The 25,886-nt window shown below is 46.1% G+C and overlaps 1 protein-coding gene across 2 annotated transcripts in view; it reads left to right on the top strand.

The window, feature by feature from the left end:
• The window catches only part of PRPF38A (pre-mRNA processing factor 38A), a 288,792-nt gene that overhangs the window by 196,913 nt on the left and 65,993 nt on the right, over positions 1-25,886 (top strand). For both annotated transcript variants that reach the window (XM_085602618.1, XM_085602616.1), the window contains one exon: positions 19,051-19,172. In XM_085602618.1, the coding sequence (XP_085458744.1) occupies positions 19,051-19,172 (122 nt within the window). The remainder of the gene's footprint in view (positions 1-19,050; positions 19,173-25,886) is intronic.

Here is a 25,886-nt window from a genome sequence, read left to right as displayed (position 1 = left end):
CATGCATTCATCCTCCACGTTTGACGGGCTGAGGGAGGGGGGACTCCGTTACTGAGGAGTATCGGCGAGTGGTCTGAAATTCCCCTGGGTAGGATACGAGTATCTACAATTGTCAAGCAGTCAGTAGCAGGGGAGGTGTGAGTAAAGTGGGCGGCGCGCGGGTGCCACGTGCGCCATGCATCGCAGAGGCCCAGGGACTCGGACCAAGACCTCAGTTGTTTAGCTTGTGCAGTGCGGACAGCGGAAGAAGGGCCCGATGAGTCTATGGCCGGATTGGAGACAGCATTGGAATCTCACCCCCATAACCGTGACGCGCAGGGGAAGCGAGGCTAGGAGGGTGGAGGTCTGTGTCAGTGTAGAGGTAAGCAACGAGGGGGGCGAAAATAGGGACATAAGGTTGAGCGGGAGCTGGGCAGAGAGCCGCATACCATCTCATATGTGCCGTGAGGGTCGTGGATCACCTGGGAGAGAACGAAGGATAAGCTGCGTCTCATGAGGATAGCCACCTCCCCGGGAACCCCTGGAAAAGCCGGAGTGCCACACTCTGTCGTATCCGTACCGGGCAAGAAAGGGGCAGCAGTTACACAATAAGTGACATCCTTCTCCTCCAGGAGACACAATGTGGTGGCGTTGTGCATAGCGCAGGACCGCGGTGCGCTTCAACCAGTCCAGGAGACCGTTAACATTCCAGGACAGGACATGAAGGGAGGCCCTGGTCACGGTGTCGTCAGTCACGGCGGGAGGAATCTAGGGCTAGGCCGCGCCAGTGCCTGGACCAATGTGAGCGCAAGCTTGGGCCGGTGCGTGTGCGGGAGATCGCGCGCATTAAAAGTTGGTGCTATCTCTACAGAGAGGGCATGTGTCAGTCCGTGAAAGCTGAAACAGTAAGACAAGTAAACGAATAACAAAGAAAGAACCCACACCCTAACCAACCCCCACCCTAAACTTCAAGAACGGAAGCATCTGTCGACCCCTTAATCAACTAAACCAAACTAAAACGCTCGAATCGATAGTGAGGATGACCCCTCCAGAAGCACGGATTAAGTTGAGCCTCGGCATAAAGCAACAGAAAGAACATACAAGTCCATCAAAGTCGGATCAACCCCCCCCCCCCCCGCGTGTGAAGTGCCGCACCCCAATAGCGATCCAGCATCCAGACCGGAGTGCAAGGCGGCTAAAGAGTGGGAGTGCGAGAAAAGTCTGAGTCCAACTGGGCCTGTGGTGGGTATGAGCCTGTTAAGTCCTCCTTGGAGCGGCTCCTGCTTCGCAGCAGAGAGCCTGATTGACTGGAGGAATCACGATGGTCGGGGACCGTGCCCCACCCCCCAGGAGGATGAGGGGTGTTGAAGTGCGTAAGCGGCGCCCCCGATGGGACCTCGTGCGATGCCGCCGTTGGCGCCCCGACGAGCTCGGCTCCACAGGTAGTGGCCCTGTGTGTTCTGAAGAGTCTTCCTGCCGAGGGTGGAGGGGACGCACCTCCGTCAGCCACGCCGCCTGTGGAGATTCAAAAAAGTGTGTTTTGCCCTGAAAAATGACTCTGAGGCATGACGGGAATTGGAGCTGGTTTTGCAGGCCCAGAGTGCCCAGCTTCTTCTTAACCTCCGTGTAGGAGCGCCGGAGATCCTGAACTTCCCTGGTGTAGTCTGGGAATATCATAACGCGATTTTGGAACTTGAGGGGACCCTTCGCCCTGGCCGCACGCAAGATGGCATCACGATCCTTGAAGTTGAGAATTTTAAGGATGATGGGGCGGGGCAGGGCACCGGGAGGAGGCCTAGGCGCCAAGGACCCCTATCTTCCCCTCCACGGATGCCTGAGAAGCACTGATGGCCTGAAGGATAGTAGCCATGTCCTTGTCTGGAGGGGGGGAGATCCCCCCCCCCCCCGCTGCCCCGCCAGGAGGATCCGACTCTGAAGTAGTAAACCGGTCCATTTTGGTCTGTGTGGCCGCCGTCGCCGGCTTGGGGCCATTGTCCCTTCCCATGGCCGAGGATCGGACCCAATGTCACTGCGGCCGCAAGAGTCTCAGATAGGGTGAGGGATCAGTGAGGGGGAGGAGATCCAGGGACCTGCAGGCGTGTGGATTGTCCTCGAACCACGCGGAAACCACGCCAGAGGAGAGTAGTCCGTGGATACCACCAAAGGTGGGGGCGCGGCAACAACAAAGTGGATCCCGGATCCCTAGGTGACCCGTGGCATGGCGGAGCCCAGAGGTGCAACCCCAGACCCACGTCCGGACTCCGATACCGCCACAGCCGTCCCCGGGGTCCCTCGGGCGGCCAGTCGAACCGGACGTCACCACTCCTCAGACAGCCAACGGATATCGAGACACCCAATGCCACCCGGTATGGTGGCCAAGAGATTTCCCCCCCCCCCCCCCACCTCCTGGGGCCTAAACCCCCGCCGGACAGGCAAGCCCAGACTCCCCCCACCCCCGCTACAGCCAAGGTCCGTCGATCACCACTAAGATGGCCGATGGCGCCCAGTCCATGACAGGTCCAGTCGCCACCACAGCTCCATTTACCGGCACAGAACCCACAATGCCAGTACCGAGGTGGTCTATGCCGCGGCCATGCACCGATAAGGCAGCCAAACTCTCCCCCCTTGCTGTCAGACAGGGGGGGGGGCACGCACCAACACCCGTGCCGCTGACCGGCAGCCGGTCCCCCCCACTCACCACACTAGACCTCCAGCCGACTCCTCCGCCACACTCCGCAGCTTGCAGCAGACCGCTGCTCGTATTAGGCCTCAGGGGGGGGGGGGGGGGCCGACAATCCGGTCGAGTTCCCACCAGCCACAAGGCCGCCAATCCCCCGGGCCGCCGGTGATCAAGCGCCACTCCTCCCAAGCGCCCCAGTCACTGCCGCCTGGTCCCACAGACGGGGGGCTGCGAGGCCTTGTCCAGCCAGAACATGCAGGAGTCAGGATAACACGAGGGTGGGGGCCCGCAACTCACGCCGCCACCACCGTCGTTGCTGCCAGCCGGTCCCCCGGCTTGCCTCACCCCGCCAAAAGTGCTTCGCCCTGCTCGGAAGCCTGTCACTCTGCCGCTGCTGCCCCTGCGCCGGCCGATCCCGGTTGGGGGTCGCGAATCACTGCAGGCAACGTCCTGGTGTGCGCGGCCCCGCCACTCAGGGTCGCCGATGCCGAGCTGCCCCTGCGCGGTCCGCCGCCCAACCCTCAGCAGCTTCACAACTCATTCGAGGCCCGGCTCCACCTGTGACAGGCCGCAAGCCTTAGGAGGCCACAGACGCCGCGGACTGCGACCGGAACAGCAGGAAAAGGGCCCCCCCCCCGGAGGGAAACGCCGCTGTGTGCAGGTAGGCAACACTGATGCGTGCCGAGGGCTGCCGGATTCGGGGCGGATGACGGAGGGGTCTGGAGCACTCTTAGAGTGCGACCGCCATCTTGACGCCTCACGCCGGAAGTCTCCACATTTTTAAATGGGTAGAAAATCATGATTTTAATAAAGGCACGGAGGCTAATATTATCCCTCCGCTGTTCCCGCCCAGTTTATTAATTGTTTGTTTTTTACTATGCAGGATAAAGAAAAAGAGTCGTTCGTTTGGTGCAGTTTCTGGAGGATTCTCGATTGATGGGAGTTTGATTGATGGATCTTTGTTTAAGAGAGAGACTCTGTTTTGTTCGCAGCACCTAAAAGAGGAAGATAGCTGCCAGTTCTGAGTGTATATGCATGTTCAGCATTCGAGAAGTTATATGTATTCTAAATTCTAGTGTTTTGTTGCTGCTGTTTGGGGGGCAATAAAAGGGATGATGCATAATATTAGCCTCCGTTTCTTTATTAAAATCATGATTTTCTACTCATTTAAAAATGTGGAAAATCTGCATTTTATGTTCGGCAGAATGAAGGTCTATAATGTAAAAATATCTGTCGGTGCCCAAGTTGGCTAGCGTATCCTGTATTTTAAGCACTGGGTGGCAGTCGAACAAAATGTTTTTGTTCTTTGTGAGAAGGTCAACACGCAAATCCCTAGACCATTTCCCAGCTAAACTAATAGGAATGCCCATTCTGAAGAATCAGTGGCCGGTATTATGCCTTCAGAGCAAAGGTTATCTAAAAGGATCTTCAGTGCTTAATTTGAGCTGATGGTTTCTGGTGCTCAGCACAGGCACTTAATCAACAACGGCGCTCTTCATGAGCACCAGTTAAGGACACATTCATTTGAGATAGGCACAGGGTGATTAAATGATTTGCCCAGAATCACAGGTTGTTCAGCCATCGCTGAGACTCGTGCCTGGTTCCCTAGCTCTGAAGTTGGCAGCTCTCACTATTACGCTACATCCTTTCCCCACTTTCATGGTTTCAACATCAATATTGCTTTATAGGTTCGTACCAAACGATTTGCATTTTGTTGGACAGCCTTTCCTTCTGCAGGAATTAAGTACAACCAACTTCCCTTGTTTCACAATGTTACAGATTGTCACAATATTTCTAGTTGCTTACAATTTTTTAGATGCTCTGTCTTCTGTTGCAAGTCGTCGTGTTTCCTTTTGTTGAATGTTTCGGATTTGTCTTCTTTCGACTGCTACTCAGTGTTTTAAATGTGGACACCTTCACGAACTGCTCAACTTTTTTTATTTAGACATTTTGAAAACTGAGTACAGTTATGCTCTGTTTTGTTACAAAACTATTCTGGCATGTCTCCCGAATCCAGTCCTTTCTGCTCATTCAGCCGCAAATCAGAATTAAATGTTAAATGCACAGTCTGGGTCTACATATGAATACTTTAGGTAAGCGGGTGAGCGGAGCTAAAATCACGTTTATGTCCGCGATGTTACCCTTTTCTAAACCAATAATAAGGTAAATGTGCTTTTTATGGCAGTTACTTTTTGTTTTGCTGGTAGGTAGTGATGTATGCACTGCAGATGCTGTGGACGAAGCTGTAGAATTTGTGTGTGTTCTGCATCAGGCCTCAATCATGAACATTTTATTAGACCTCCAGGGCGTGTGAGCTTGAATGATCTAGTCGACCTAACTGTAATGCGCTGGACTTCTAAATTGGTCTCAAATTGTGTGAGCCTTGACATAGATTTTATTTCACTGAGTAGCCTTTTTCATAAATGATCACAAATGAGAGCATCTTCAAATAAGTGAGCTCAGCATGTCTGCTGTGCAAAAACTCTGTTTGATTTATTAGACTAAACCTTTGCTCACATACGAGTACACATGACCCTTGACTTGCCTGTTAGTTGACTAATAGCATTGCCATCAGGGCAGGAATATATCTCCGTTCATGTTTTAAATGCTCTCACTTTTAATAAATGTATTACTAAAGCATGAAGAAGTAGCACGCTGTCCTTTAAAGACAGCACTTTTCCATTCAAATTAGCCACAAACCTTCCCACAGACTAGCAGTTTTACTAATAAAACTATATAGCTTACAAACAATAATGTTTGGAAATCGTGTTTTTGCAGTTATTTATCATTTGCACATCACCATTTGTTGATTTGATCCTATTAAAATCTTGGTTTCCCTCAACACTTAAAACATTTTTAAAAAAGTGCTTTCTTAACTACTAAAATTTATTTTGAAATACTTGTACAGTTAATTTACAAGCTATATAAATGTTGTGTGTGAGGAAAAAAAATGACATTCTACAGCCTTTCATTTTACAGTGCCTGTACCCCAACGGATCTTGTAAACTCCAATCTCCAGTATAAAATAAGCAGCAGTTTGTAAGAAGACATGAGCTGACATTTGACCTCTGTCTTTCAGCACAGCAAATGTGATCAGATAAAAACCAGATTTAAAGGAGTCTTTATTGCTCATTCACTTTCAGAAATCCTATTCTTTGTGAGAAACTTTTACTAGACTTGGTAAGTAGGCCCTAAAAATAGCTCGCCCTAATAACATCTGGCTCACTATTGCCAGTGGACCAGTAGATTTCTTGAGGCCTGTTCATACAGCATGGAAGTGCCTTAATTAGTTTATTGTTTTTTAAAAGATATTGCACTTCTTGCCTTGTGCTTGACAGTTGGGGCTATTGCCAAAGTGAGGTCTAGATCTAGTTAGTAACAATTTTTCGTTATTGACTCTAGGTGTCTTATCCCTTGAATTGACTGCACAGGCACATTCTGCCTCAAGATCACTGTTTAGTGGAGATGAACCTTGCAGAGAGGTTTTGAAGAGAACATTGAGTGTTCAATACTTTTAGCATGGTCAGTCACTTCTGATGTAGTTGAATTTTGACAGGTTTGCATACTTTCTTGGATGTTTTTCCAAAACAGTTGACGACAAATTGTTTCCCAATATATATGTTTAAACAATTTGCTAAATCAAAGAAAGCTACTAATATAAGGCAGACAGTTCTGTCCTCCTCAACACTCTTGTCACTGTTTTGTTTGTGTTTAAAGAAGCTGTCTTTCGAGCAAAACGTTTGGTGCTTTGGAATATTGTATTTCCATCTGTTGAGGTGGATAAGGCCCAGGTTGCGAACCCTGTCTGCCAACTGGAGACCTCTGTAAAGTTAGAGCTGTCACCCTAGAGGTGCTGTAGAGTGGTGAACCCTGTTTGTCGGTTGTGGCCACCGTGAAGATTAGAACCATCGGCCTTGCTGTGCTGCAAACCTGCTATCCCCGTATGCCAATTGTTGGCCACCGTGAAGACTAGGGCTGTCGCCCTGGACATTGCACAAAGAACAGGATGTGAAGAAGTAGTACATTTTGAGTGTGAACCTTTGGTGATGCCATTCCTGAAACCTTATGAACTTACTCCTTGGTTTTTAGGATATTGCCTTAAGAAAACTAAATCAGAACTCATGCCTTTGAACAAATAGCGCACAAAGACAATGAAGGGGACTCTGGTTTCAAATGGCAAACATGTCCCCCATTAAAATCTATTAAAATGATATTCAAGCCCATAATTATACCTCTGGGCTGTTGCTCCCTGAGGCTCACCACATTTAAATTTTTTTTTTTTAACGTGGATCTTCTTATTCCCGATCTTCCTTGTACTATATGATTATGGGAGCCCAATAGATATTGTCATTATAGTAATTAGCTCACAACTCGAGTTCAGATGAAGAGCTTTTGTTCCCTCTTGTATAATCAATCTTTCAGTTTGTATCATCTGTTTATTTCTTTCCTCCTACCTGTCATTTCATACTTTCTCTAATTTTCCTTATGTTTGGTAACAAATTCTCCATTTCTGATTTGCTCAACTCACGACTCGGGCAATTCCTACTCCTGTCTATGCATGATCACTATGTCCCCCCATTCACAAGGGTTCTCAAGTTGTTATTAATTATCACAGTCTTGCTTCTTATAAACTATTGATGTCATCACTGGGGATATTGTTGCTTTGCTCTTATAAAGTCAAGATCCATTAATCACTTGTATATTAGCCTATTTTGAACAGTCGTACAGTGAGGAAAACTGACATCCAGTTATTTGTCTATTCTTTTTTTATTGCCTTCTAACCTAATAAAACACGTGTTCTATTTTAAAAGTTTATCTAGCAAAATGTATGACTGCCCAGAGGCAAAACGTACTGTTGTAGAAGGCTGACGTGCGAATTTACAGTCGTCAAGTTTACTTTTTACCATGATTTTAATTATGGACTCTGTAGTCTGGAAAGGAAGAAATATGATAAATGTTAGAAATTTTCTACCTGATAGCTGACTTCTGTGGTGACCAACTGGAGACCTCTTGATGGAGTCGCATAGAACTCTATATTCTCTGCCAAAGTGCGAGAGCTGGGTCACAATTTCCAGGTGGTGGGGATCGATGAGAAAATGATGTAGGTAAATCTATAGTATTGAGTAACAATCAAACATTGAACTCTTGAGAGCCAACAAGAGCTGACAGACCGTATCCTTGAGGGAGCTGTTGTATACAGAAAGAGGAGTATTGGGAGGTTTTGTATACAGAAAGAGGAGTAAAGCTAGGATGGAACCCAGAGGGACAATCCCTGGTAAGAGAAGTAGGCAGAAATTGTGAAAAGCATCAGTGGTGGAGAAAGAGTAGTTGAAGAGGAAGCATTATAAGCAGCTCAACACGAGAATATAGAAATGATGTGTTAAATTCTACCCAAAACTTAGGGGATCAAAGACATCAGGGAGGGAAAATGGGGATATAAAAAAAATACAGACATCAGTCAACACAGATGGGTAAAAAAAATACAGATACAAGAAAGGTTGGGTTACAAATTAAAAGAATAAACAAGCATTGGCATAGCCAATAGGTCTCGCTTTTGGGAGCTTATAAGCATTAAGTTATGCAGCACAATATCCTTGGTGCAACAACACCACCTGTTGCATGGCTAAACACTTATAAGTTCCCAAATGCGAGACCTATCAGACAGGCATTTTTGGGGGTTATTTTCAGCTCATTGGTTCTGGGTCCTGATATTATTAGTATGTTTTGCCAAAGTGATTAAGCTAAAAGATCCATTGAACAATCTCAACATAGGCCAGTTGTAGCAATAGAATGTTCTATCATGTAATTCGATACGGATGAAACATATTGGCAAATCCTAACAACGTTTGTTCAGTGGTACTGAATCAGTGACTTTAGGAACTTGCTTGCAGTACATACGGAAAACGACAAAATTACAAAGTGTATTACCCTGTGAGAAGGAAAGAAGGTCAACTCTTACCAGCGCCACTCCCCACGCAGGTCTGTCATGGAGGTCACATTGTCTCCCAATCCTCGTACCTCATTTCCTTTAGCTAAACACCAGTCCTGATTGGTCTGCTCTTCTGAAGGGAGTAATACTCATTGAAACACTAGAACGTGACAGTGACTGAGGCCTGACAGGCCCGCTGGCCAATGACAAAAGAGGTACTATGCGGAATTATTTCCGAAAGTCCTGCAAAGAATTAAATATCGTACAATAAATACACTTTTATATAGTCCAGATAATCTTATTGAGAGTTTAATTAAAAAAAATTGTAAACATTTATTCTGCGCAATGTTCCAGAATTTGTGGAAGAATGTATCAGTACATTCAGCGGTGGGTGTTTCTGGCACCGGTGATGCATGTTTTCTTGCAGCTTAGGGGAGAGAGAGAGCGCACGAGAAAATATACATATATAACGGTTTAAGAGCAGAATATGTCCTGTGCAAACCAAGAGGCAATAAACCGATCAATGTCGTTTAACGGTTCTGGTTGTGGTCAGTTAGAAACGTTGTGTTTTAGTGTCAGAATGATGATCTGGTTCCCAGTGCTGGTGCATTCATCGTAGAATCTTTGGAGGTTACAGACCAAAAAAGGTTTTTATTGAAGCTTCATGACGACATCCCCATCGTATTTTTAAGTTAGCGGAGCGGTCTCTTGCCAAGAAGCTGTGTGCTGTGATATTCCCCACCCTAAATCCAGGCCGGGGATTCTTAGATGGATTTGAAAAGTCTTCCATTTCCGGTCGCACGGCCTACAGGTGGGTTCAGACATGCATCATGTGATGTGCACAGTGCTGAGCATCCATTCCTTCGTCACGATGAAACTGTTATCCTTTCTACTCATCTAAAAAACGAACGCCTTTAATCGTGCTATGTTTGTGCAAATACGATGCCATTATGTGCGTTTGTAGTTTGATGAACTCCCTGAATTAACAGTTGAAAATTAAAGAAATGACTCTAGCAATCTGCCAGTGGGTGCACACAGTGCGACAATAAGATGTATAAAAAGTGATGGCTTCTGACTGCTTTCAAACACACTGATCTTTGAAACTCCATTTTGGCTGTGATCCAGAAAAGTAGATTTAGTGTGGCGTTAAATTATGTGGAAGAGGACACGGTAAAGAGTGAGGCAGAGATGGTTTTCTCAAAGTGACGTGTCTAATTGAACAACCATTGGCCGCGCGGCTGCAAAAGTGACGTGGCCGGACGAGAAGGGCAGGGGGAGAAAGGAGGGGGGAGTGAGGGGGTAGTGCAAGCAGAGCAAGGCTTAATGAGATAAGAATGGCAGATGGCGGCTGCGCGCGTTCACACGCACGCAAGCTTTAGGCCAGGAAACGCTTGTGGGTAGGACTTTGAAAAGCCCCTTACTAAAAGTCGAGCAACAGCGCATGCGCTGCTGTAGGCTCGACCTAAAAATGGAGGGGCAAGAAAGGTGGTTGGGGGATATACCCCTGTTATTTCCCCACAAGGCACAAACCTCTCTTAAATTAATATGTTCGAGGCATATGAGCTGCAGATTGTACACTTTGCATAGATCGCCATCTGGTGTTGGGCCCGGATGTTTGCAGTTTGGTTTTGTTCTTTGGACAGTCTTTGGAAGTCACGAGTTCGGTGACTCCTCCTTCGGTCCGTACTGCGCTTGGGCTTTGGCTCCATCCTCAGATTGTTTTTTTCCGCCATCGGGCTCGGATGTGATACTTCGTGCTCCGGCTTCGAACTTTTACGGTTCCAGCCTCGACGGAAAATCCTCGTTCATCGAGTTTCTTCATCTTCTTCATCTCTCGTAGAGGCACTTTTCTCGATTCCACACATCGGCACCAGCCTTCGGGCCATCCTCGACTCCGGTCCCTGCCGATGGAAAGGACTCCGTTCAAAAAGTGCCCAAAATGTGGGTCTAAATTTCCCCACACCGACCTCCATCAGGTGTGTAACCTTTGCCTCTCTCCAGAACACGAGGCCAGAGACTGCCCCGCCTGCAAGTCTTTTTGATCAAAAAAGACCATCCGGGATCGAAGAGCTCGACGCACCATGGCGCACTCATCGACCGCGGCTCCACCGGACATCTTCGGAGGCGACACCGGAGCTTCGGGGCAACAACACACCGAGCAGGAGGAAGACATCGTCAGCGCTTCCGAGGCTGACGACTCCGCCATGGAGGACATCACACCGGCGCAGAGGGTCGTGAGTACTCTACCCCCTCCCACCCCCGCGCCCATATCCAAAGAGACTCAGGTTACACCTTCGCCTTCGGGCCTAGGGAAAACTAAACATGCAGCTTCTATCACCCCACCTTCGGGCCCGGTGTCGAAGCATCACAAGTCTCACGGCAGCTCTGGCTCGAGCCAGCCTACTCCTGGTGCCGATAAACACCGTTCGGCACCGAAGAAATTGACGCCCAGCTCGACTCCGAAGCCACCGGTGCCGAAGCCTGGACTCTCGGTGCCAACAAAACACAAGCATAAATCCCTTGGCACCGACGCTCCTGCGTCGAAGCCTACCTCGACGCCGAAAAAAACGGAGGTTCCAAAAAAGCATGGCGCAGAGAAACCACCCAAGTCCTCGGCTCCGAAAACATCGGCGCCAGCGGACGATTCGGCGCCAACGGACCTTTTTACACCTGATCCTTCTCAAAAAACCTTATCAAAGGATCCAAAGACTGGGCCGCCTCCTCCTCCTCCTCCTCCTCCTCCTCCTCCTCCTCCTCCTCCTCCTCCTCCTCCTCCTCCTCCTCCTCCTCCTCCTCCTCCTCCTCCTCCTCCTCCTCCTCCTCCTCCTCCTCCTCCTCCTCCTCCTCCTCCTCCTCCTCCTCCTCCTCCTCCTCCTCCTCCTCCTCCTCCTCCTCCTCCTCCTCCTCCTCCTCCTCCTCCTCCTCCTCCTCCTCCTCCTCCTCCTCCTCCTCCTCCTCCTCCTCCTCCTCCTCCCCTCCTCCTCCTCCTCCTCCTCCTCCTCCTCCTCCTCCTCCTCCTCCTCCTCCTCCTCCTCCTCCTCCTCCTCCTCCTCCTCCTTCCTCCTCCTCCTCCTCCTCCTCCTCCTCCTCCTCCTCCTCCTCCTCCTCCTCCTCCTCCTCCTCCTCCTCCTCCTCCTCTCCTCCTCCTCCTCCTCCTCCTCCTCCCTCCTCCTCCTCCTCCTCCTCCTCCTCCTCCTCCTCCTCCCCTCCTCCTCCTCCTCCTCCTCCTCCTCCTCCTCCTCCTCCTCCTCCTCCTCCTCCTCCTCCTCCTCCTCCTCCTCCCCTCCTCCTCCTCCTCTCCTCCTCCTCCTCCTCCTCCTCCTCCTCCTCCTCCTCCTCCTCCTCCTCCTCCTCCTCCCCCTCCTCCTCCTCCTCCTCCTCCTCCTCCTCCTCCTCCTCCTCCTCCTCCTCCTCCTCCTCCTCCTCCTCCTCCTCCTCCTCCTCCTCCTCCTCCTCCTCCTCCTCCTCCTCCTCCTCCTCCTCCTCCTCCTCCTCCTCCTCCTCCTCCTCCTCCTCTTTTTCTTTTTCTTTTTCTTTTTCTTTTTCTTTTCTTTTTCTTTTCTTTTTCTTTTTCTTTTTCTTTTTCTTTTTCTTTTTCTTTTTCTTTTTCTTTTTCTTTTTCTTTTTCTTTTTCTTTTTCTTTTTCTTTTTTCTTTTTTCTTTTTTCTTTTTCTTTTTTCTTTTTTCTTTTTTCTCTTTCTTTTTCTTTTTCTTTTTCTCTTTCTTTTTCTCTTTCTTTTTCTTCTTTCTTCCTCCCAGGTCTCCGCCACCCATGCCTCATCACTCCCCAACCCCGTCCCCAGAACCGGATTACGGGCATCCAGATTATGATCCAGCGGACGCCCCAATGGATCCCACACCCACGGGAACCCCAGACCCATGGGAGGATTACCAAAACCCTGACCTACCAGATGTGCCTCAAGATGACCTCTACCCATCCAGCCATCTCCCCCGGAGGACTCACTAGGGGTTCACCACTTAGTGCAGAGAGCAGCACACTATCATGGGGTGGAACTACATAGCGAACCAGTGGAAGACGACTTCTTACTGGATACATTTGAAATTCAGGATAAGTCCACAGCCATCTTGCCCATGCTTAAGGGTGTTACCAAACATGCTGCAGAGGTGTTCAAAGACCCTGTCAGGGCCAGGGTCTTAAACCCCAGAATAGAAAAAAAGTACAAAGCGGCACCCACAGATCCTACATACATTAAGGGCCCTGCTCCTTTAGATTCCCTAGTTGTGTCCACGGCTAGAAAGCGGTCTAACTCCCAGTCCTCAGGTGAGGCTCCACCGCCAGATAAGGAATCAAAACTCTTAGATGCGTCTGGTAAACGCACTGCCTCGCAAGCCCCAAACATCTGCCGCATTTGCGAACACACAGGCGCTGCTTGCGCGTTATGACAGAGCACATTACGATGAGCTTGAGGCTCTTATGCAACACCTCCCGGAGAAACACAAACGTAAAGCTCATGACCTAATACAGGAGGGAAAGCTCATTACTAACACCTCCATTAAATGTGCCCTCGATGCAGCGGACACTGCTTCTAGAGCTATAAATACTAGTGTCCTGCTTCGCCGTCATGCCTGGCTCAGGATCTCGGGGTTCAAGCCAGAAGTCCAGGCATCCATACTAAATCACCCCTTTGACCAACAACACCTCTTTGGGCCAAAGGTGGACGAAGCATTAGAAAAAATGAAAAAGGACACGGACACAGCAAAGTCTATGGGGGCATTACAATCCCAGACCCCTAGACGCTCCTTTCGACGTTCGTCCTTTCGTAGCATAGGCAGAGGCTACTCCACCGATAGCGCCTCTACCTCCTACAAGTCCCCTCCTCAAAATACCTTCTCAAAGGGCTACCAAAGGGGTGGATACAGGGGCAACAACAATAAGGGCAGGGGCAAAACCAACACCACCCGTTCTGCCACACCGCCCGCACAATGACTTCCCCTCGCTCCCCCCAGACCATCCCACTCTGGTCGGGAGCAGACTGCGACACTTTATTCACGGCTGGGAGTCCATAACATCGGACAAATGGGTGACCCAAATTATCCGGTCAGGGTACTGTCTCGAGCTAACATCTACCCCACCCAATATCCCACCAAGGCACCTTCCAATGTCCCAGGAACATTCCACACTGCTCAAACAGGAGGTGATCTCCCTCCTCCAAAAACACGCTATAGAGCAGGTCCCCGTCAATCAGCAACATTTAGGGGTCTACTCTCTGTATTTTCTAATACCGAAAAAAGACGGGACCATGCGGCCCATTTTGGACCTCCGGCCTCTAAATGCATACATACATTCAGACCATTTCCACATGGTCACCCTACAACAAGTCCTCCCACTCCTCTGTCAGGGAGACTTTCTCACTACCTTGGATCTGAAAGACGCATACTTTCATATTCCAATACACCCTTCTCACAGGAAGTACCTCAGGTTTGTGGTGGACGGTCAGCATTACCAATTCACGGTTCTCCCCTTCGGGGTCACCACCGCACCACGGGTGTTTACCAAATGCCTAGCGATAGTAGCAGCACACCTCAGACGTCAACATATTCACGTCTTCCCTTACTTAGACGACTGGCTGATAAAAGCTGCGTCCTACGACCAATGTGTGCAACATACAAACAGCACCATCCAACTGCTCCACCAGCTAGGCTTCACGGTGAACTACCAAAAGTCCCACCTCATACCATCTCACACAAAGCAATATCTCGGGGCCACTATAGACACCTCCAAAGGTATAGCCTATCCCAATTCAGCCAGGATCGCAAGCATACAAGCCTTGCGCCAAACGTTCATTGCTCAGCACTCTCTCCCAGCGAGAGTGTTCATGAAGCTAATAGGGATGATGGCATCTTGCATTTTCATAGTGCCCCATGCAAGACTCCACATGCGTCCACTCCAAGAGTGCCTAGCACGACAGTGGAACCAGGCCCAGGGACAGCTGACTGATCTGGTGTTGGTGGACGGCCGCACCCATCACTCTCTGCAGTGGTGGAACACCACAAACCTTTCCAAAGGGCGGCCGTTCCTGGACCCGGTTCCTCAGGTGATTCTAACAGCAGACGCATCGCTCTCCAGCTGGGGAGCGCACCTCCTACACCTCACAATGCAAGGTCTATGGACGCCACAGCAAAAATCGCTCCACATCAACCATCTGGAGCTCTTGGCGATCTTTCTAGCCCTAAAATCCTTTCAGAAACAGATTTCAGCCAAAGCAGTCCTCATTCTCACAGACAATATGACTGCAATGTATTATATTCAAAAACAGGGGGGGACACACTCTCCCCAGCTCTCCCGCTTAGCCCAGAGCATATGGAGATGGGCAATTCCACAAAACATCTTTCTCCTGGCACAGCACGTCCCAGGCATACAAAACACCATGGCAGATCTGCTCAGCAGACAAACGCAACAAATACACGAATGGGAACTGCATCCACAAGTTCTTCACCCATTCTTCCACAAGTGGGGGCATCCTCAGATAGACCTCTTCGCCACCCACGAAAACAAAAAATGCCCAAGCTTCGCCGCCAGATACCCACACCCATTGTCCAAAGGCAATGCGATATGGATGAACTGGTCAGGCAAATTTGCATACGCCTTTCCACCTCTCCCACTAATTCCATTAGTGGTCAGGAAACTGCAACAGCACTCCCTCACACTCATTCTGGTAGCCCCAACATGGGCCAGACAGCCGTGGTACACCACACTATTACAGCTATCAGTGGTACCACATCAAAAACTGCACCTGTCCCCATGCCTCCTAACTCAGAACCATGGAGAAATCAGACACCCGGAACCAGCTCAGCTCAACCTTGCGATCTGGCTCCTGAAATCTTAGAATTTGGGTACCTTAACCTTCCCCCTGACTGCATGAATATTATCAAGGAAGCCAGACGTCCTACCACTCGAGCATGCTATGCCACAAAGTGGAAGAGATTTGTTGTTTACTGCCGTAACAATACAATCAACCCTTTAGATGCATCCATACAACAAATTATATGCTATCTACTCCATCTTCAAAGGTGTAACCTGGCATATTCTTCCATACGCCTACACCTAGCAGCGATTGCTGCTTACCTGCAAAACAGACAGCATTTATCACTGTTCAGGGTGCCCGCTATTAAAGCCTTTATGGAAGGCCTTAAACGCATAATTCCACCCATGGCACCACCTTCTCCTGTGTGGAATCTAAACGTAGTTCTTACAAGGCTAATGGGTCCGCCCTTCGAACCACTGCATAAATGTGAGCTACAGTTCCTCACCTGGAAAACAGCTTTTCTAGTAGCTATCACTTCCCTTAGAAGGGTTAGTGAAATACAAGCGTTCACTATACAGGAACCCTTCTTACAAATACATCACAGCAAAGTGATACTTCGTACTAATCCAAAATTTCTGCCCAAGGTCATTTCCCCTTCCATCTCAATCAATCGGTGGAATTACCTGTTTTTTTCTCGCAACCTCAATCTGTTGCGGAAAGGGCTCTACATACACTTGATGTTAAGAGGGCTTTACTGTACTACATACAGAGAACGCAACCTTTCAGGTAGACTAAACAATTGTTTGTCTCCTTCTCTCCACCGCATAAAGGCAACCCCATCTCTAAATCAGGGATAGCTAGGTGGATTGTAAAGTGCATACAAATTTGCTATCAAAAAGCAAAAAGAACATTATCTGTTCAACCTAAAGCCCACTCTACAAGAAAGATAGGGGCTTCTATGGCTTTTCTAGGGAACATAGCCTTAGATGACATCTGCAAAGCAGCCACATGGTCAACACCGCACACCTTCACAAAACATTACTGTGTAGACGTGCACTCCAAGCAACAAGCTAGTGTGGGCCAGGCTGTACTAAAGACACTATTTCAAACCGCTGCAACGGATACCGGTGGTCGCCGCTAAGGTTGGGTACTGCTATATAATCTATGCAAAGTGTACAATCTGCAGCTCATATGCCTCGAACGGAATATGCTACTTACCAGTATGCATCTGTTCTTGGCATGTAGAGCTGCAGAGTTGTACACGCCCACCCGCCTCCCCGGCTACCTGTATCCGTTCCAGTCTATCTTATTTAGATACAACACACATGGGTTTCTCACTGTTATTACTACGCTCCATCATTTCCATGCTGGCAAAAAACAATCTGAGGATGGAGCCGAAGCCCATGCGCAGTACGGACCGAAGGAGGAGTCACCGAACTCTTGACTTCCAAAGACTGTCCAAAGAACAAAAACAGACTGCAAACATCCGGGCCCAACACCAGATGGCGATCTATGCAAAGTGTACAACTCTGCAGCTCTACATGCCAAGAACAGATGCATACTGGTAAGTAGCATATTCCTTTTATTCATTTTCATACAGACCTAATCGTACAATTGTGTGTGCTAATCTGGCCCAGATGTGTGGTGTAGCAATATATCACACAGTACTGAAGATAAGAAGCGTCCCATGTTAACATGTGGAACTGTGTAATTGAAAAAGGAAAGAACAAAGGTCAACAGTGCAATCAACTTTGCTAGTCTCCCCCATGCCCACCCACCCCGTGCAAACTGGTTGCCAGGAAAACAAAAACAATATCACCCACGCGACACGCAATAGCACCTCAAGAGCATTGGTGCCCAGAATCATGGCTGGGCCTCTGCAGGCCGTTCAGATGGGGTGAGCAGTGCATTTTATCTAGCTAGATGATCATCCCACTGCTCCATTAGATTGCACCTCCTATCCCGGGCTCTGGCATCCGCCCTAACTGAAAGCTCAGCAGATGTCCGACGAACCACATCTTTCTGCCACGTGGTGATGAGGGGCAGATGCCACATTTCCAAGACATGGCTATTAGTCTTTGTGCCAATACAAGTGCCAGAGTATGTGTTTCTTCCAGCACCATGCCGCCACTTTCAGCAATGTAACGGGAATAGGACGGTATGAGGGGGAATACAGGAACCATTCCATTAATGGGGTGTCCCCAAAATCAAAAAACAGAAAATCCCTCTGCGGGTGGGAGGAGTCTAATCATCAAAGAGGCCATTGAAGCTGGGCCGCTGCATAATAAAGCTCATAATTGGGAGCGCCCAACACCATGTCCTCCAGTGGAGCATATAAAAATTAGTATCCCATTAAAACAATATTATCTGTCAAAGAACTTGCAGGCCTGTGACTACCTGGGATTTTTCTGGAATTAAAAAGGACAAATTAATGTTGTTGTCTTTGAGATGTAGTACTTCTATGCTGGGGTACATTGAGTGAAGTGTTTCCGTTGGCCTAGAGTGAGATGCAGGACATACGTGGAAATCTATTGCACGTGGCACAAGTGTGAATCATATTTAATAAAGTTATGTTCAGTATTTCTTTGTTGTACTTGCAATACAGCTTGCGGACATGTTGGTTGGCAGGCCGTCAGAAAGGCATGTAGGTACTTGAGACGGAATGAAGGAAGGAATGTTATTGGATATCAGTATGTGCAAGTACGCAAATCACAAAGTATTGAACCTTTTTTTGGGTAGAAGGGTGAAGTATACATGGAGACTTGTATAGTGGCAAATTGTGGATATTGGTGCTGAGTGACGAATAATATGGCTGTGGTGATGTGCACAATAGTATGTGTAAGTAGAAGGGCTCCTGAGGCACGCTAGGACTTGGGGAGTTGCTCACAAGCATTCTCAAAGCTAATAGGTCTGGTGAATTGTTATATTGAATATGCTTCTAACTTGCTGGTTCCACAAACCTTAAGTTATCAACAATATTTATACCAGCATCTCAGATGTCACAAGCAGCATGAAAAGGAAGGCTGTATCAATAATTTAGGCATTGGCGGATCCAAAGCATGCACAAAAAATCCCAAAAGAAGTAAGAGTTTCATACAATATTGGTAACTGAGATGAGGAACAGAGTTAAGACACTATGGAAGGAGCCAGCAGGAGCATACAGTTAGGGCAATATATTGTAAAGTAAGCTTTTGTGCAGTTCAAAGTGAGCACTTGACTGGAGGTGGTAAGGATACATCAAGTAGCATTATATGAGCGATGAATACTCCACTGGGCTGAAGACGCAGTTGACAAAGTTTCAAGCAAATGGCTGAAAGAGGATGGTTGAAGAAAGCCACTGGCTGAAACCGGTACACAAGCCCACTCTGTATTTTATGAGCAATAAGTCTGTTTGACAGCTGTGCTGTTATATCGATCTATAGACATATAATCTTCAAACCATGTTAATCAAATTTTAAAAAGCAATTAAAACTTTGGAATTACTTGTAGAAAATGTATTGATTCTTGGCCCAGTGTCAAATAAGGTTTTTTTATGTTGAAGGGCGGAGTTAGGAAAAGTACAGAAGCACGAACTATGCCCAGTATTCTTTGCATATTTATAAATGTGCTCCATTGTCTAGTAGATGTTAAGCTAAAGTAACTTTCACTGTATCTGCCCCATAGGTGTGTATTTTATTTTTCAACTTTTCTTACAGGTATGTCCGAACTTTGGGAGCACTCTATATGAGGCTAACTGGAACAGCCACTGATTGTTACAAATACCTTGAACCATTGTATAACGATTATCGCAAAGTAAAAACACAAAACCGGAATGGAGGTACATTTTCCTGATTTGTCTGACACATTTGTACAGTGAAAAAAATGCATAACAGGTTTTGTATGCTCAAGACCACATGAGCTGATGTGATTATGAACCCATCTGAAACCGTAACTCTAATTTTAAAGTTAAGATAAGAGCAGAGGGACTCCATAATATCTTTACAATAGTATGTTTCAAGCTCCACATGTAGGCTTCCAATTATTGGTTTGCTTGTTCGCCTTATTTTGCCATCAGCCTGTTCTAGACCCAAATCTCGATCGCTCAGATCATGATATATTATCTAGCTCTTTAAAGAACACAATACATTAACCTTCCAAAACCTAGCTTCCTCTCTTCTTAGTCATTGACTTTATGCTTTCCTGTGCCCATGACCAGCACTCTGCTGCCTTTTGGTTAGGTTCACACTATAGAAATACCATATATATTAATACATACACACATACCTACTTGCTAGTTCTAATTCCTTAATTGACAGCCTGGATGTCCTTTGTTTAAACAACTTTTCTATGGTCTGATTTGCATGAAAGGGCACAATCATAACCTGTTGCTAACCACCACATTTGGCTTGTTAACATCTCCCAGACTAGTTCTACAGTTTGGTCTGAACATTAATTATTCGTTTCTCCATCCACCCTACTCTGCCACTGCTCACTCCTCGACAAACTGCTTATATCATTACCCAGGCCAGGGAGGCATATCCATTTACTGCTTGGCACAGTTTTTGTTCTACAGGGATTGTTCCTTCCTTGCTGTTCCAAACCAACCATTGACTGATCAGACTTGTGCAACCTCTACCCTTGCCACTTGAAAATTTTGTTCTTCCAACTACAATTAAATTGCAGGTGAAGCCTCTGACCAAGTTGTTAATTTGTGGGTTTCCCAACCCTAGCTTTTATGCTGCTTCTTTGAAGGATAGTGGCACAAATACTACTGCTGAAACTCCTTTAGCCCTCATTCGAGATTTTACAAGGTACAAAATAGAATTATAAACAATATCTGCCACAAATAAAGCACCTACCTCAAAAAATATTGCGGTGTCTTAACCACACACTACAACCCAGCATTACAAATTCCTTCTGGAACTGTTTCTCCAAAGAGCCTTGCACTTTCTTCATACATTAAGTAACTCCAGTCAACTCTTGTGCCTGAACGTCCTGTCTGCATTCTCTTGCATCCCTTGTGAAGCCTTCAGTCCTGTCAAAGGAGCAGAACTGCACAAATTCTAGGAGACATCCTTCTTCCCCCGTGCACCACCACTCTCCATTTATCTAACCGCATTTCTGCAATCTTAAGGACACTAGGTAGGACATGTCTGACAAACTGTGGGAGGCCACCATTGGTTCTTGGAAAACAATCAAATTGCATATCTCCTCGATACGTGTATGTATGTACGTCTGTGCAAAATTTAGCCACCCCCAAGCATAGCCAATCTAGGTGTTAGAAGTTTGCACCTTCTGCACCGGCGAAGGAAGAACTTTCTGAAAGGCCAGTGTTATGCAGTTAGTTGAGTGACAAATTTGGTGTATGTATTTATCATGTATTACGCTCAGTCTGTAATTGGGGGACCGGGCGCTCGTCTGGGCACAACAGAACCTCCACTGTTCATCTGGTACTTGATTAGGTAGTGTGGCTCCCTTCATAGATGCCTGTCCCCCTGTTATTCTAGGAGAGTAACCTATTCTCTAAATGATTGTCACTTCACCAAGGTCTCCATCCCCTCGTGGTGTTTTTCCCCATCTTTCAGCATGGAGTCTGGGAACCCGTGGTCTTTGATAAAATGTGATTGATTCCTGATAATTGTGGATTTGGCTGTGTTCAAAACCTCTAACTATTTTCAACCTCTTTCATTGAATGATACTCTTTCACTGCTGTCCTCTAACCAACATCACTTTAAAGGCACTACTGCAATTCAGTTCAGATTACAAATCCTAACATCGGGTAGCTCTTTAAACTCCTCTCCTCCTTCAACATTTACCTGCACTGTCCCCTTTCTTCAACCTTTACTTAGGCTATAAATACCATAACATACCATGCCTCTATCCGCGAAATGAACTTTCTCCATAATGCTGTATTCATGAACCAGTGGCATCCAGGCCTTGGCAAGGACAGATAAACACCCTGATTTTATCTCTAATAATTCTCATTGGTTCATGACTCCTCTACCCCCATCAGTTAAAATAAACTGACATTTGCCAGAACTGTGACCTCTCGTTAGCCTCCCAAATGAATTAGGTGATCACCTCCTTTTTCTTCCACCTTTACACTTGCTTTCTATCATATTAAAAAAGGGCAACCTAGAGCTCCCTTTGAAACCAGCATTAGCTAAGGCACTAGATCTCACCTTCTAATGCGAACATATTGGCTTTGCAGGTTTTTTTTGCCAATGCTGTTCAGCATCACCACAAAGTGCAAAATAATGCTTTTTCCAAAGCTGTACAGCATCAGCCAAAAAAAACAAAAAACTGTGATGATGTGTATGCATCATGACATGGGCGTCATTTTTTTTTTATTTACCGATAACAATCTTGAAGCAGTAAATGAAAAAACAAGATACGTTACAAATATGTGAAAGCATTTTTTGAAAAAAGAGGGACCTGACAGCAGATTGCAGCTTCAAGGCCTTCCTAAAAAGAAGTAAAGGTGGCTGTTAAAAAGCAAATGCTGTGAGCGTCAGCAGCCTATGGTGGGTTTAAGGTAGGGAGGAAGGAAGAGATGTGCAGTCGCCCAGGGGAGGAATCGTGATTGAGAGCAATGAGAAGCTTGGCAAAAAACCATGTACTTGCATGGACTGATGAAATAAAAAGAAAAAAACTACTTTCGTGAATGTAAGCTGTCGAACTATATACCATCTAGTCAAAAGGATGGTGAATAAGTTGTTCTTCAGGGGAGGGACAAGCACAAGATAAAGAGAAGCCATCTAACAAGAAACTAGTAATGGGGAGTAGCAGGAAAGCCAACTAATGAAAATCAGTGGGCTGGCCCAGAGCCAGCTACATGGATTTGATAGGGTCGACAAGAGGTCTTTCAACAACAGACTGCTCTGTCTGTAGGCAACACTTAAACTTTAGAAGCCAAGAATCATCATACAACTCCAACGTTATTACCTGGCTGTGTTTAACACTGAGGACAACTACAATTATTTCTGGTTTAGGTTCCCAGTGTCATTTTATATAATTGTTGGACCTAATTACTTTTCTTCTAGGGTTGCTGCTTTTATCTCGTGTGGTGACTTCACTCGAAGTCTTGAAATATTTCTGTGTGAGAAATGCTGTTTGTATTTCCTGACTGAGGAATATTGACCGATTTCTGACAATAATTACTGACATTTATTTTATTATGCAAAATGCAGTTAAACTGAGCAATTAACATAGTTCTTAAATTCTACTGGTTTTCATTATGCAAGATATAACCGCTGCCCGTGTAGGTAACCAAAAAGCATTTTGGCACATTATTGTCCATGGTAGCTAACATGTATCGTTAAATTTGAGTCCTTTATTCAGGCCCAGAATTTGGGAAGCTCAATTCCAAAACGTATACTCGAATTTTTCACTGCTGACAAACAGAGGAGTTGAAAACAGGGCTTAGTGTGTTAAGTCACATTGGATGAAAACTACAATGCTATCCTTACTACTGTGAGGCCCAGATAGCATCCCTGAAGACCAAATGTTTATTGATCTGCAGATATAGAGGCCCTGTAGTAATATCTTAACCTACAGCATTTTGGAGGAAGCAGCGGTCCTAATGCCCTGATGTGGGGCGGAGATTATTCTCATTTTCAAACAAGGGGCATGGAATGGTCCTCGAAATTACAGACCAACAAGTTTTATAGCCTACAAAAGAATTTTTAACGTCAGATACTTGACAAATTCCTTGCATGGATAAATGGAAACCAGGTTTTAGCTAATCTGCAAGTGAGTTTTCGGACCAAGACTGTAGACCATGTCTTCAGATTTTGTACAGTTTATTGGACAATTGTCATACTAGGCAAAGGCCACTTATAAGTTTCCTGTAGAGAGCTGGCTCTTTATGTGATATATCAATAAGTTGATATACCGTAATAAAGAATCTAGGGGCTCCCTTATGAGTGGGCAGGGGCGCTCCATGCAATACCAAAGTTCTCTATTAGGGGGGTAGAGTGGTCGGGCACCCTTAGGCTTAACACCGAGCAGTGTAAGACAGTTGCAAAATACACACAATGATTAATAAATGACGTCTCGACTCGTGAAGGAGATCAACGCTAATTTATAAAAATAGCAAGTATCTTTATATATGTTTAGACATCATGCGTGGCGGCGTCTCGCTAATCCTCTCTTGTCTTCCACGAAGGATAATGCTTTTGCAAGCTATTTTAAAAGTGGCCTTTTCCAACTTGCTGTTCCAGAGCCCATAGAGCTCAAATTCTTCTAGCGCTATCCTCAATTGGTCCCCCCACGAGTTTGGGATTCTTTGCTCTAGTTGTTGCTTAATTTCCAACCAGCATAAATTGTTCAAAGTTCCTGATTCTGCTGCTCTGAGTTTCCAGCATAAATTTACCATGGTTGCCTTCCTTTGGAATACTTGATTTTGTAGTCCGAATTCCAAACGGATTTGTGCTGGAGAGGAACCTTTAAAGAGATTAAATACCGTTTTATAAACCTTAGTTTGTAATTTATTCAAGATGTTACTTTCTTGGCCATGCCACGTTTCCAGACCGTAGGACAGGGTCGGTAGCAGTTGGGCTGCCATGATTTTTAAAAGATGCCCGTGTGAAGGGCTTTCCAGTTTCTTATACAATTGTTTATAGGCAAATATTAAGGATTGAGCTTTTCCTGTGATCTCCTTTTTCTGCTCCACCATTGACAGATTTCTTGCCATTTTGATGCCCAAGTATTTATAAACTCTTATTTCTTCTATTTGAGAGTTCTTAGCAAACCATTTATAGTTTCCTTGTCTAGGCCCCGCTAATCTTACCACCTTGGTTTTTGATTTATTCAATTCCAAACCTTGGGCCTCCAAGTAATCTATAAGTTTGTTTATTACCCTTTGTAGCCCTATTGGAGTCTGACTTACCAAGACAATGTCGTCTGCATACTGTAAGTATTGAACCGGCTCATTTGCCAAATTTGGTGGATGTCCATTTATTTGTTCTAAGTGGCAATTCAAATCAGCTAGATATAGATTAAATAAGCTTGGAGAAAGGACGTAGCCCTGTTTTAATCCATTTGTTATCTTTATTTTTGAAGAGACTCTTTGTCCATCCCCTAATTTTACAGTGGCCCATGTTTCGCTGTATAGTGATTGAATTGCTTGTATCAGTGATTGTGGCAGTCCCCATGCTTTCAGTTTCTTCCACAAGCGATCCCGTGGCACTCTGTCGAAAGCCGCTTTTAGATCTATATAGCATGCCACTAATACTCCCCTTTTCCTTTCAGCTTTTTCCGTCAGAATTGTCAAGGCTGTTAGATTTGTAATGGTGCCCATTCCCCGTCTAAAGCCTGTTTGGAATTTTGGGATAATGTTATTTTCCTCTGTCCACTCATGTAGATGTTCCAGGATGCATGAAGCATAGAGTTTGGCCTCTACGTCAATCAGGGCGATCAACCTGTAATTCCCGGGTTCTGTTCTAATGCCGCTCTTGTAAATTGGGTGGAACAGGTTGCCGCTCCAAGATTGAGGGATCTTGTTTTTACGGAACACGTGGTTAAAAAGAGGTGTTAAATAATTTGCCCAAACTTCCGGGTCTCGTTTGAACAGGGCATTTGGTAGCCCGTTTGGGCCTGCTGCTCCTTCCGCTTTTTAGATTTTTTATCCGTGTTTTTATGCGTTTAAAGGTTGTCAAAGTTTGGTCATCTCCTTCCCAGCTAAACTGATTTTTTCCATTTTCCATATTAGTGCTGGTTGCCACGGTGTTGGGTACTTTTTCCTTTACTTTCGATGACCTTACTGCATCCACCTTTTCTAATCCCAGTTCGGGGTTGTACAGCTTATCAATGTGTTCTAGCCAAGTATTTTCGCTTATTCCGATGGTATTTTGCTTTCCGTGACCTTTCATTAATTTGTTGATTATACCCCAGAATTCTTTACTATTTGGAAGTTTACTTGCCCACAGTAGATCTTCCCATAACTTTTCTCTATATTTTCTTTTTTCCACTCTGCATTCCATCTTGTAGTCTTTTCTTAATTTTTGGATCTTTCCGTTGTCTATTTTTTTTCCCATTTTAATTGCCTGCACATTTTGTCTTACCTCTTTGGCAAGGTTTCTTTTTTTGTTTCTCATCTGTGTTGTATACCATGGCTCTTTCATAAACCCGTGATTACCTTTGCTTACTATTTTTGCTGGGAATTTGTCCAGGAGTGATTCACATAGTTCCTCCCAGTTACTTGATGATGGTACTGCAAACTCCTCAGCATTCTTTTTGTGTTCATTCACCATGTCCATTATCTCTTCCATGATGGCTCCTCTCCATTTAAGCTTCCGTAAGTTATATATTTCAGGCCATGCAACTAATGATGCTACAGACTCCTTTTGCTCAATGTTTAAGTCTAGGACTGTCTCTTGAGGGAAATGATCACTCTCTGGTCGTATTAAAATACAGAACTTTTCTACCCGGGACATTAGCTCTTTACTGATTATCGTATAATCTATTATTGATTGTTTTTTTCCACAGGAAAAGGTGACACCGGCCGGTTGATCTCCCTTCATGTTTCCATTTAGGATAACCATGCCTTGTT

This window comes from Triturus cristatus, chromosome 4_2 (assembly GCF_964204655.1).
Source record: "Triturus cristatus chromosome 4_2, aTriCri1.1, whole genome shotgun sequence".
Lineage (NCBI taxonomy): Eukaryota > Metazoa > Chordata > Amphibia > Caudata > Salamandridae > Triturus > Triturus cristatus.
This window is presented reverse-complemented; position numbering and strand designations above follow the sequence as displayed.